General features: G+C 41.4%; 1 protein-coding gene across 1 annotated transcript in view; it reads left to right on the plus strand.

Annotated features, from left to right (window-relative positions):
* The window catches only part of LOC122559551 (sorting and assembly machinery component 50 homolog), a 47,902-nt gene that overhangs the window by 13,413 nt on the left and 22,066 nt on the right, over positions 1-12,423 (plus strand). The window contains exons 4-9 of the mRNA XM_043709206.1: positions 1,723-1,810; positions 2,389-2,495; positions 2,583-2,713; positions 4,801-4,888; positions 5,551-5,679; positions 7,669-7,740. Coding sequence (XP_043565141.1) covers positions 1,723-1,810; positions 2,389-2,495; positions 2,583-2,713; positions 4,801-4,888; positions 5,551-5,679; positions 7,669-7,740 — 615 coding nt within the window. The remainder of the gene's footprint in view (positions 1-1,722; positions 1,811-2,388; positions 2,496-2,582; positions 2,714-4,800; positions 4,889-5,550; positions 5,680-7,668; positions 7,741-12,423) is intronic.

The raw sequence follows: 12,423 nt of genomic DNA on the forward strand, positions 1-12,423 counted from the left end.
ATAGCTGGTCGTGTCGTTTCGTGGCTAGTTGGTGTTCATGAATGCGGATCGTTAGCTGTCTTCCTGTTTGTCCTATGTAGTGTTTTGTGCAGTCCTTGCATGGGATTTTGTACACTACATTAGTTTTGCTCATGCTGGGTATCTGGTCTTTCGTTCTGGTGAGTTGTTGTCTGAGTGTGGCTGTTGGTTTGTGTGCTGTTATGAGTCCTAGTGGTCGCAGTAGTCTGGCTGTCAGTTCGGAAATGTTCTTGATGTATGGTAGTGTGGCTAGTCCTTTGGGTTGCGGCATGTCCTCGTTCCGTTGTCTTTCCCTTAGACATCTGTTGATGAAATTGCGTGGGTATCCGTTTTTGGCGAATACAATGACAACCGGAAGCGGCAGATTCAAACCATTATAAATGCCGGAGGAAACATCTCAGAAGCGCTTCACAGGAGGCTCCCAAGTACTGAGGATGTCACCTAGACAGGGGACGAAACGTCTGCAACACAATTTCCCAGCTCGGCGAACAGAACCACAACAATCTTATGACTCTCAGAAGTGCGTTAACACCAAGCCAAGACTGACACCTGAACTGAGCCATATGATTAGAATTTATACAAATATAAGTTTATATTAATAAGTTTATTTAGTACATAGTATGATGTACTGAAGTAATGCAATTGTATTGGAATCACTGAAGTCTGTGGTGCAGAAGAAGGCCATTTGACTTATTGTGCTTAGCAAATCACATGGGCATTATTCTCTGGTACCAAATCTCCTATTTTTTTCCCCATACATTTAAAACTTTCCCCCTTACGTTAATCCATGCAGTATTTGCCAGGTAGAAGCAAAACTTTGCAAGGCCTCTATTGAACCTGCCTTCATCACAATTCCAGACAGTACATTCCACATCCTAACAATTCGCTCACCGAAAAGGTATTTTTTCTCTTATCACCTTTTCTTCTTTTACAGGTCACTTTAAATTTATGTTGTTATTCCCATTCCTTTTCCAAGCAGGCACAGTTTTGCCCTATATGTTGTGTCCAGTCTGCTAGATAGAACCATTTTCAGTGTGCTGCACACCCATAAACTATGTGTTGAGTAGAAGAATATTCAAAGATTTTGGTTAAATGTTATAGAGAATATGATGGTTATGAGGTCTGGTCATGAGCCTTTTTTAAAAAAATACAAAATACTGAGTTAAGGTTTCAGGCCAATGCCATAGTGTATGTTCTGAGTTGGGGAATGCCTGTGCTTCATGCACTGTGCAGTGTTGTCACCCGTAATAAGTCAGCAAGAGATTTTCAAGGTCAAGGGGAACAGAATCAACCCAATTCAGTACAATAGCTTAAATTTGAACTGATAAGTGAGATTGACCTCTGCAGCTGTTTGTTTGCTCCACTATTATTAACTTTATTGGTTATTAAGTTATGGAATCGACTTTGCTATTATTCTGTTTTTTTAACAGTCACTTAGGCAAAACAGTTTTTTTGAATCTACGTTTTCTTGACAGCAGTATGTGTCCTCCTCAAACGTTACTTTTGTCATACAATTAAAACTTTTCCCCTTAAATTACCTGGCAAACATTGCATGGATTAGAAGCAAAACTTAGCAAGGCTGTGTTTAGCAAGGAGCACTATAAAATTTAAATTTCATACTTTGATAATACTTTTGTCACTGTAAGAGCTGTTTCATTGCAAAGTTGATGAAATATTAATTTTTTTCCTATCTTTTTTAAAAAGGTGATGAAGAAGTCCCATGAAGCTCGTGAACGCTTACTTCGCCTGGGAATTTTCAGAAATGTAGAAGTCCTTATTGATACTGCCCAGGGTAATTTTCAAGATGTACATACTCTAACCTTCTACCACCTAGCAGTTCCTGGCATAGTTGAGTGCAGTTTAATAGTATTCCTGAGAAGTCTATGAAGGGTGTCTCCTTTAAATATTTTTCTTTTGTTTTTGCCACCCCTCCAATTCAGCCTTTGCTTTTTTTTTCAAAAGAATCTGTGATTAGATTAGTAAAACATCTGGTGATCAAAATAACCCTGTCTTTCACCTGTATCATTTATTCAGTATTTCAGACACATTAACGTTCTATACTGGGCCCAGTAACCCCTGTATCTGGCTACTACATTGTCTTCGATACATATAAAAGGGAAGCAAATAACTTGTTTCCACTCTTACCACTACAAATCCTTAATAAGCTGTGCAACTACTGGTGGAGAATGTGTTCCTTCCCTCCCAGTGAAGTTAAATTTGAAGCTTATTAAGAACCCATGAAGTGGTTGTTTGAGCTCAGAAGCTCTGTGTTAAACATATTTTGCTTTGACCTATTTTGTGCGTTGACCAATGGTGCTGCAGAGCTTTCTGATGTTTGTTTACGTTTGATACGTTTTGTTGATATTAAAGGTGAGGAGGCATTGGCTGAAGGATTGGACGTGATTTTTGAAGTAAAGGAAATGAGACGATTGACTGGGAGCTACAACACTATGGTTGGCAATAATGAAGGAAGTATGGTAAGATAGTTTTTATAATTGCATTAGTTGTAAAGACTACAGCTGCAATTTCATTTTACAACTTCTCTCTTTTCTTTTTCCATATAGGTTTTGGGTCTAAAGCTGCCCAATCTATTCGGTCGAGCAGAAAAAATAACTTTCCAATTCTCCTATGGAACAAAAGAGACCTCTTATGGCCTCTCATACTTTAAACCACAGCCCGGTAACTTTGACAAAAAGTAAGCACTTTAGTCCATGCTTTTCCACCATATGAAAAAGATCAGTAGGACATTGTCATGAAGAATGCACCTATTAATAATGATTGACAGTTAACTGCCATGCATTGTTTTCATATTTCAAACCAGCCAGGTGGACACTGGACAAGGCATTGTTCTAACAAATGAACTAGCAAGTAGCTGTCACTTATTTTGTTGAGTTTATATATACATGTACATGTTCTTTCTGTCTGCAGTGAACAGGTTCTTGTGTATTAATATATGTAGCATCAAGTAAACGTGTCAAACTGACAGCCCAACTGACAAACATAAAAAGTGAAATTCTTCTCACTATCCAGATTATCTAGTAAGTGTTGATGCTTGGTATGTAGGATGTACATCCCAAAGACCAACAGATCATCTCAAAAAGCATATCCTTCAGTGTTTGGAACAAGCACTGATGATATCAAACCAGCCATGCTTGCTTGCATAAGTCCTATCAATAGTCATAGACTAATCATGGAAACAGACCCTTCGGTCTAACCAGTCCAGGCTGAACATAATCCCAAACTAACTAGTCCCACCTACTTGCTCCTGACCCTTATCCCTCCAAACCTTTCCTATTCATGTATCCATCCAAATGTCTTTTAAACATTGCAAATAAACTCACGTCCACCACTTCCTCAGGACGTTCATTCCACATGCGAATCGCCCTCCGTGTAAAACATTTGCCCCTCAGGTCTTTTTAAATCTGTCCTCTCATCTTAAAAATGTGCCTCCTAGTCTTGAAGAGACAACTGCCATTAGCTCTATCTAAATCCCTCATTATTTTATAAACTTCGATAAGGTCGCCTCTCAATCTCGTACAATCCATTGAAAAGAAGGTCTCAGTCTATCCAGCCTTTCTTTATAACTCAAACCATCTATATCTGGCAACATCCTGATACATCTCTTCTGAACCTTCTCCAGCTTAATAATATCCTTCCTATAACTGGGTCAGCAGAACTGGACACAGTGTTCCAGATGAGACCTCACCAGTATCCAGTACAACCTTAAATTGACTTCCCAACTCCTATACTCAGGGGACTGAGCAATGAAGCAAGTGAGCCAATGCCTCTTTTAACCATCCTGTCTACATGTGATGCAAACTTTAAAGAATTATGTACCTGCACCCCGAAGTACTTGTGTTCTACAACACTATCCAAGGCCCTACCGTTAATTGTATAAGCCCTACCCTTGTTTGTTGTACCAAAATATAATTCCTCACATTTATCCAGATTGAACTCCATTTGCTATTTTTCAGTCCACTGACCCATTTAATCAAGATCCATTTGTAATCCCAATAGTGTCAAACATTAGATGTGATTCTGCAATTGGACACCATTCATTGGTCCCCCTGCACCTCTGAATTCTGTAGACGTTCTCAGTTTAGGTGACACTCTGCTTTTTCCTGACAATGTAAACAAATTCTTCATTTTTTCCCCCATTAGACTCCATCTGCCAGATTTTTGCACACTGATTCAAGCTATCTGCATTGATATGCAACTTTAAGATGTTGTCACACATACTTTCCAACCTGTCTTTGTGTTGTCTGCAAATTTAGCTCCAATTGCTTTTTCTCATCTAGGAATAAAGGCAGTTAGAATTAGACCCTTTTTACAAAAATAAAGAAATCTAATGCTTTGACCATTTCCGTGCAGACAAATTCAGCATCTGTTCATTTGGAAATAAATAATTCTTTGTACTTTTTGCTATAATAATTAGTTAACTAGTTGTCCATTTGCTTCAATGCATGCAAAGTTGTATTATCACTTTTGGTGTTTTTAAGAAATCATAAATACACTCACATCCATTTAGGCTGCAAGTAATAAAATTCATGGTGATAGTGCTTTGTAAAAGATAAGAATTAAGCTGAGGGATTTGGAGATTTCCTGTGATTTAATGAGGTACTGTTCTCTGCTTGCTGAGGTGAACTATATAATTAAGATCGGAAAAAATATCAGTTTGAAGGTAATGAAACTGCAGTATTTGTATCAAAACAAAGCAAATTTTTTGTGATATGAACAAAAACATGCTTATCAATTTAAGTATGTCTGTATCTTTTTCCTCAGTTTTTCTGTCAATTTGTATAAGGTAACTGGACAGTTTCCTTGGAGCTCTCTTCGTGAAACTGATAGAGGCGTTTCAACTGAATACAATGTATGTGTGAAGTACTTTTTTTATTTAATTGTTTTAATTTATAATCTTAGTGATGCTGTTTATTTGTAATGATGCATGATGTATAATTTCTGTTGGTAAATAGATTTTTATCAGCATCAATATGATTGTGTTAGCATGCTTGAAAGGAAGTGGTGAAGAGGTGGAATAAGTTTCAATTTTAAGATTAGAGGTACTGCAGTACAATATTTAAATACAAACATCTTGGTATGGAAACTACGGAGAATATTCGTGTAAATTTAATCACAATCATAAGCCTGTATTTTGAAGTAGAGACTACTTTCAAGAGCTGTTTCATAGTACTGTGTCTCTATATCAATGGGAAGCTTTTCCTATTGAATTATCATGGCAGATTCTTTTCATAAACAAAAGAAAGTATTGCGCCTGTTTTCTGTATACTATAGCAGGTGATAGAGACTTATAAACTGATTGATTTCTTTGCGCATTAGGTTTGAACAGTTATTTTCTGAACAATAGATATCTGCGATCTTGAACATGTATCGTTCAGAACATTTATATAGAGAAACTATTTGCGCTGAGAGTATTTTTTAGAATCAGGGCAATGCAGAATAATTATTTTTGCTTTACAACTGTAATGTAATATTCTTCAGGTACTGATGGAAAGATCTCTCTTCTCATTGCAGTTTCCAATCTGGAAAACACATCATGCACTGAAATGGGAGGGAGTTTGGAGGGAGTTGAGCTCATTGTCTCGCACAGCATCTTTTTCTGTTCGGGAAGAAAGCGGACATTCTCTCAAATCTTCGATTTCGGTAAAGCTTCAATTACTGCAATTGTGTTGTGGCTCTTAAGGAGGTTAATCAGCCTTATTTACAGATTTAAAATGCTTAAACTTAAAGATGACTTCCCATTTTGTAATCTTGATTTTTCTGCTGCATATTAACAACTATTTTGCATTCATGTTGGTAATACCCAGCCTTGGTTTTTTACGATACAATACCGCATTTTATTTTTGTCAAACAATAAAGCAGTCAGTACCTTCTGAAAAGGGTATATCCCCTGTGACTTTGAAGTCCAGCTATCTCATTTGCTGAAATTGTAATAATGGCAGTCCAAGCTTGATTGTTTTTACCTAAATGAATTTCAATTACTGCAGATGCTGGAAACCAGAGTCTAGATTAGAATGGTCTGGAAAAGCACAGCGGTTCAGGCAGCATCCGAGGAGCGATAAAATCAACGTTTCCGGCAAAAGCCCTTCATCAGGAATACAGGCAGAGAGCCTGAAAGGTGGAGAGATAAATGAGAGGAGGGTGAGGGAAAAAGTAGCATAGAGTACAAGAGGTGGGTGGGGGAGGGATGAAGATGATAGGTCAGGGGGGAGGGTGGAGTGGATAGGTGGAAAAGGAGATAGGCAGGTAGGACAAGTCATGGAGACAGTGATGTGTGGAAGTTTGGAACTAAGGTGAGGTGGGGGAAGGGGAAATGAGGAAATGACCCTCCTCTCCTTAATCTCTCCACCCTTCAGGCTCTCTGCCTGTATTCCTGATGAAGGGCTTTTGCCCGAAACGTCGATTTTACTGCTCGGATGCTGCCTGATTTGCTGTGCTTTTCCAGCACCATTCTAACCTAGATCCTGAAATTCATTTATCCCACTGACACAAAGTTTTGCAAACATTTCTTTGTCGTGCTTGTTTCCATCCTTTTGTGTTGAAAAAAAGACATGCTTTTTTCCACCTCCCTCTCTTCTCCCCACCCCCTCAAATCCCCCAGTAAATACTGAGCTCTAACCTCAATCTCATAAAAAAATTTCAAAATTAGTTCGAAGAAATGGCTTTCAGGATACTTGAGTGAAATGAATTGATAGAAACCCAACAGTGTAGATAAAGGCCACTTGGCCCAAAGAGTCTGCACCGACCCTCCAAAGAGCATCCCATGCCCTCTATCCTTGCAACCCCACTTTTACCATAGCTACCCACCTAGCCTGCACAACCCTGGACTCTATGGGGCAAATTAGCATGGTCGATCCATCTAACCTGCACATCTTTGGGCTATGGGAGGAAACTGGAATGCCCAGATGAGAGAATGTGCAAACTTCACGCAGACAGTCACCCAAGGCTGAAATTGAATCTGGGTCCCTGGTGCTTTGAGGTAACAGTGCTAACCACTGAGCCATTGTGCCAGCCTAATGTAGTTAGCAGAATTTAAACCAGTGATAAAACTAATGCATAGAATATAGTCCAGTGAACTAGACCTCTAAATTGGCTGTGTGCTTTAATTCCTAAAGATTCATCCGTGGACATAGTTATTCTACTGAAATTCAGATATTCCTGTCAAAACTATATGTAAACTATTCAGGGTTAATTCTACAGAGGAGCAATAAATAGAATACAGCTAGTGCTTCTGAAGATTTTTAATAAAATTATTTGTTTATAGTACAATCTTTTCTGAATTGGATTTTTGTGATTGTGAACTTTAGCTCAAACCAGCTCAATGATCAAATGAACCATAGTGTCATGCTTTGTTATCAAAACATCTTCAAGTACTTAACACTTCATTACTTGGAAGGGCAATGACTTGTGGATAAAATAAAACAGCCATCTTGTCCAGTCATCATCACACAAATAGCAATGAATTGAATGACAAGTCTGTATAGCTGCAGTTCCTTTTAATTGGACTTCTAATTGATAAAGTTCACTACAATTTTTTTTGCAAAGGCATATTGGAAATGCATTGACATTAGTTGTGTGTTCTGGGAATTTTGTTACTGTCTGAATACTTATCAACATTTTTCTTTTTCACAGCATACCATGACTGTTGACACGCGAAATTCAGCGATCCTCCCCAAACGTGGAGCTTTGCTGAAAATCAACCAGGTAAAGCAGAAGTACTGACAAATGAATGTGTTTTAAGCACCAAAGCAAAAATTTCAGCTTTTGTCAATGTGAAGCAGGTCATTTTCGGGGTGACAGAAAAATTGTGGTTCAGTTTTTATCGTGGAAACTACAAACATTGTGCCAGAATCAAAAGTTAATCTGCTTCATGAAAAAGGTTCACTGAATTATTTGACTTTGAAGAACATTAGAGCACTTAAATTAATTGAGGGAATCCACATTTAATGTTGTTAGGTTATTAAAACTGAAAATCTTATTTAGCATTATGACAGTTATTTTAATGTTGTTTAGTATACTGTTGTGGGGAAAATCACTAGTCTCGGAGTCAGAATCGGAATTCACCGACAGTTTATTGTACAAAGAAACCGGAGCTCTGGGGGAGAGAGAGAGAGATATTCATCAGCACGGCTGTCAGCTGCGAGCCTCCTCTCAGCCTCCGAGCATGTCATGATATTTTATACATTTTGTGGTACAATAGTTCAAGTAACGAGTCTTTGTACAGCATGGTTTGTTTGCAGAAAACATTACAAAATCATTGTCAGTTTCAGTGGTCGTGATCGTTCTCCCTGAGAAGGAAGATAATTTTCCATTACTGCAGATCTGAAGTTTTAACACTTGTATACAAGCAGTCTCAGGTAGTTAACATTTCTATTGAAGGTGGTGGCTTGACTCAGACACTTCGGCGGGCAGTAGATGTTACTGGTGTGTATTCTTTCCCCCACCTGCCTTAAACTAATCATCTATGCTTTGTCTGTTGTGCTGGTATCCTCTTAGTCTCAGGCAGTATCTGTGTATGCTTTGCTGCATTAATGTAATGGCTCAGCAGCCATCTTGTATGCTAAGTGACCAATTTATGGCTCAGCAGCCATCTTGTGTCTGTGTGCTCTGTGTCAGCATGCCCAGTGTCAACTCCCACTTCACTCCCCCCTTTGTGGTCGAGGTGACTTCTGAGATCTCCCACAGACCACACAACTCACATATAGAGGTAGGCCTTTTGTCTACCTGGGTTGTGCTGTGCGCCAACCATGCACCCGCAGCAGTGTTTGACTATATCTCTTCTCGTTCCCTTCCACCACCACCACTCTCCCTAGACTTGCTATCATAACTTCCCTGCCTGTACGTGATACAGTTCGAGCAAAGTGTTTTGTCTGTATGCTGGTGCTACCACCTTGTCCGCTTGTCTCCAGACATCGTGCTCCCCTTTAAGTGCTCCCTGCATTCCCCATCTCTGCCTCTCTGCATGCGGGGTGTCCTCCTGCAGGTACTGTATGTGAGTAGCATCTTCCACTAGTTCTATTGTTGCTATTGGAACCTCGTCAGTGGTTTCCTGCTCTAAGGGCTGGGCTGCTCTGTCTGCAGCTTGGTTCCCTTTAAATTTCAGTCAGCCTGGACTATCTTTCCCTGGCTCCTTTTGGTGCGCTTTGATTTTTATTACTGCAGCTTTTTTTGTAGCTTGCTGGTGCTCAGCAGTGCTTGGATTCTTAACTGGTATTTGATGGGGATTACCCCAGCTGTGGTGAACTGTCTTCTCCCCCATGTAACCATGTAGTCGTGTATAACTCTGAAGGCATATTGGCTGTCTGTGTTAATGTTCACAATTCTCACCTTTGACAGCTCAAGTGCTTTGGTTAGCGCTACTATCTCTGCTACTTTTGTGGACTGACTTCCTGACATAACGGTCTCGAGTTTATTGTTTACCACGGCCCATCCTGTGCAGGGTGACCCAGCTATATATTTCCGTGACCCATCCGTGAAGAGGGTGTCCTCGGCTGTGTCTGGGGGGGATATCCTTTACCCTACCCTTATCTTCATCCCCATCGATGTCTCCGCAATTGTGTGGTTCCCCTGTATCCAGAATTCCTTTGGTTGGGTTATATCCTGTATCCCTAACTATTATGAGTGAGGGCAGCTGATTGTCAGCTCTGTGGATCTCTGGAGTCCTGGCATTCCGCAGTGTTCCAGGTGTTGTTTGGGGATTCCCCCATGGTTTTCCCAGCACACTGTATGCCCTGCTGTATTGCAGTGGCTGCAGTATTTTATGCTGTTCCTTGTCCTATTACCTGCCTGTGGGGCCCTACAGTCTCTGGCAAAGTGTCCCTGTCGGCCACAGTTATGGCAGGATAGTTTGGTTCTGCCTTTGCCTCCATTCTGGTAGTTTGCTCTGTCGGATTTTGGTTTTTATTGCGGGAGCTTCAGCCTCCTGAACCCCGCTAGCCCACTCTACCAGGTCATCATAATTTTGGGACATTATCACTCCCATTTTCAGGATGGATTAATGGGTGCTAGAGAGCCCATCTCTAAAAGCCTGAATGAATGCCCATGGTCCCCATGATCTGAGTTTGCTTGTCCTGAGCACTGCTGGTATTACCCTAAATGATTGTTCCACATACTCAGAGGCTCCTTCCCCTTTCAGCTTTTTAGTGGTCGTGATTTTGCACCAGTTCATGGGAACACTTCCTAATACCCGCTGGATCTCTTCCTTAAAATTGTCGAAGGGGGCCTGCTGGGCATCTATCTCTCCTGTAAGGGCAACAGCTTGTGTCCACCCCCTGCTGCCCCCATAGTCTTGGTATGCTGTGCCTTCAGGTCTGCCATCTACCAGTCTCCATTTGTCTGCTGAGAAGGCTGCCTAGACCAGCTGGTGTATATCTCTCAAGTGTAGTTGGTGCCCTCCCCATATACTGTCTAACTCTCCCCAGAACCTCATGTTTTATGCTTTTGGGCTGAAACTTGCCCAGGGAGGCCATGATCTGTTGCCTTTCTCCAGGGTAAAGGGCTTATAGTTTGCTTTTGGCTGCAACTCTGTTCCCCCCTCTAGAGACTGGCACTAGATTATATCCTTGCACCTCCTGCTTTGCTGAGGGAGCAGTTGCTGTACAGTTTTGTAGGAGGAGAGAGAGTCAGTCTCCCTTTCCTCCTGTACTTTTTCTGATCTTTGTTCTAGCTCCTTTATCCTATCCTCCAGCTCCTCAATACGTTCTTGGCTTTTCCTCCACCTGCTAGTGGAGGCACCTGCTTGTTCAATTAGGCCTGCTAATTGGTACACTAATATTACCCCTATCTTTTAAGCTTTATTTCGTTTTTGTTTGTCAATCCCATTCCACTGCTGTACTCCTGTCTGGGATGGATCCCAACCCCCTTTCCTCATCTTTTCTGTCAGCACTAGTCTGTCTGTCTTTTATTTCTCAGCAAGGGAACCTGCAGTGTACTCTTTAAAATCCTGATCCGCCATCTCGCAGATTGTGTACCCCTGGATACCACCAACAGTAAAGTGTCCTTAGCCAGTGGGACTTCTCCACCCCATGGCCCTTAATACTGTCCCAGAACTGTCCGTAGCAGCCTTCTACCAAGGTGTGCTCTCTACCGGTGGGACTTCTCTACCCTCTCGGCCACACCACTGGTTGGGAATGTCTGTTCAATAGGGTGCACTCTCTACTGGGACTCCTCTACCCTCCTTGCCACCTCTACTTTCCAACACCACCCAATAGGCCCAGAAACCTACCTCTAGCCCAGTGTGCTCTCTACCAGAATCCATCGGGCCATGAAGTCACCACAGGCAAGTTCCATAGCCCCATCACCATGCCCCTCTGACAGATTGGGACCCACAGCCAGTCAAACAATAAAGGGAGCCTCCAATTTACCCTTTGACCTCCAGCCCAGACAAAACCCAGTAACTTCACTTCCCTGATCCATTTGCCATGAACCATGGCATTTGCCACCATCACGGAGGAAGGGGAAGAAAAAGAAGAGCAAGGCCAAGGTCTTACTGCAGGAAAATCGACGTTTTGGGCAAAAGCCCTTCATCAGGAATGACCTGCACCACTCTAATCTAGACTCTGATCTCCAGCATCTGCAGTCCTCCCTTTCACCAAGGTCTTACTGCCATTAACCAGGATCAGCTCAGCTCCACTGAATGGTGGCTCGATCAGACACTAGAAAAGGTCTGAGGGTTCCTGCTGATGTTCCAAAGAAATGCCAGTAGTGGCCAGGAGTAAATGACAACCCCAAATAGTTGACATTAAGCACAACAGAATTGGATGACACATTTTACGATTACGACTATTCTAAGATTAAGATGGAGACCAGGACAATCTTTTTCTGAAGGTTGTCTGTGGAATTCCCTTTTTGTTTTCAGAACATAGTGGATACTGTGTCAGTGAATTTATTCAAGGCAGAGTTACATTTTTTATTTGATAGATCAAGGTAATGAGAGGCATACAAGAAAGTAGGGTTGTTACCACAACCAGATCAACCATTATCTTATTGAATGGTGGAGCAGGCTCGAAAGAGTTGATTGGCCTAAATCTGATTGAAAACAGAACTTTGATCTAACACGTCTGCACTGTCGAGACATCCCAATCTGACCTAGTCCCATTTGCCAACTATTGGCCCATATCTCTTTAAACCCTTCTGTTAGCGTCGATGAAGTGATATCAGTCCGAGCCCAGAGTGCAGTTCAACAATCAGTAATGTTTATTGATACAGTAACACCGGCGGAGACCAACCGAGGTCCGAATCGCGGCTGTTCTGCTGTTCCCGCACGCTGCTACACATTATATACATTTCTTTGTCAGGATGTGAGGATTTTGAGTATGAATGGGATGATAGTTCCCCATCATCGCTGGAGTAGGTGCAAATGGTGGGTTTCCTGCCGTCCCAGGAGAG

Source organism: Chiloscyllium plagiosum, chromosome 19, assembly GCF_004010195.1.
Source record: "Chiloscyllium plagiosum isolate BGI_BamShark_2017 chromosome 19, ASM401019v2, whole genome shotgun sequence".
NCBI lineage: Eukaryota > Metazoa > Chordata > Chondrichthyes > Orectolobiformes > Hemiscylliidae > Chiloscyllium > Chiloscyllium plagiosum.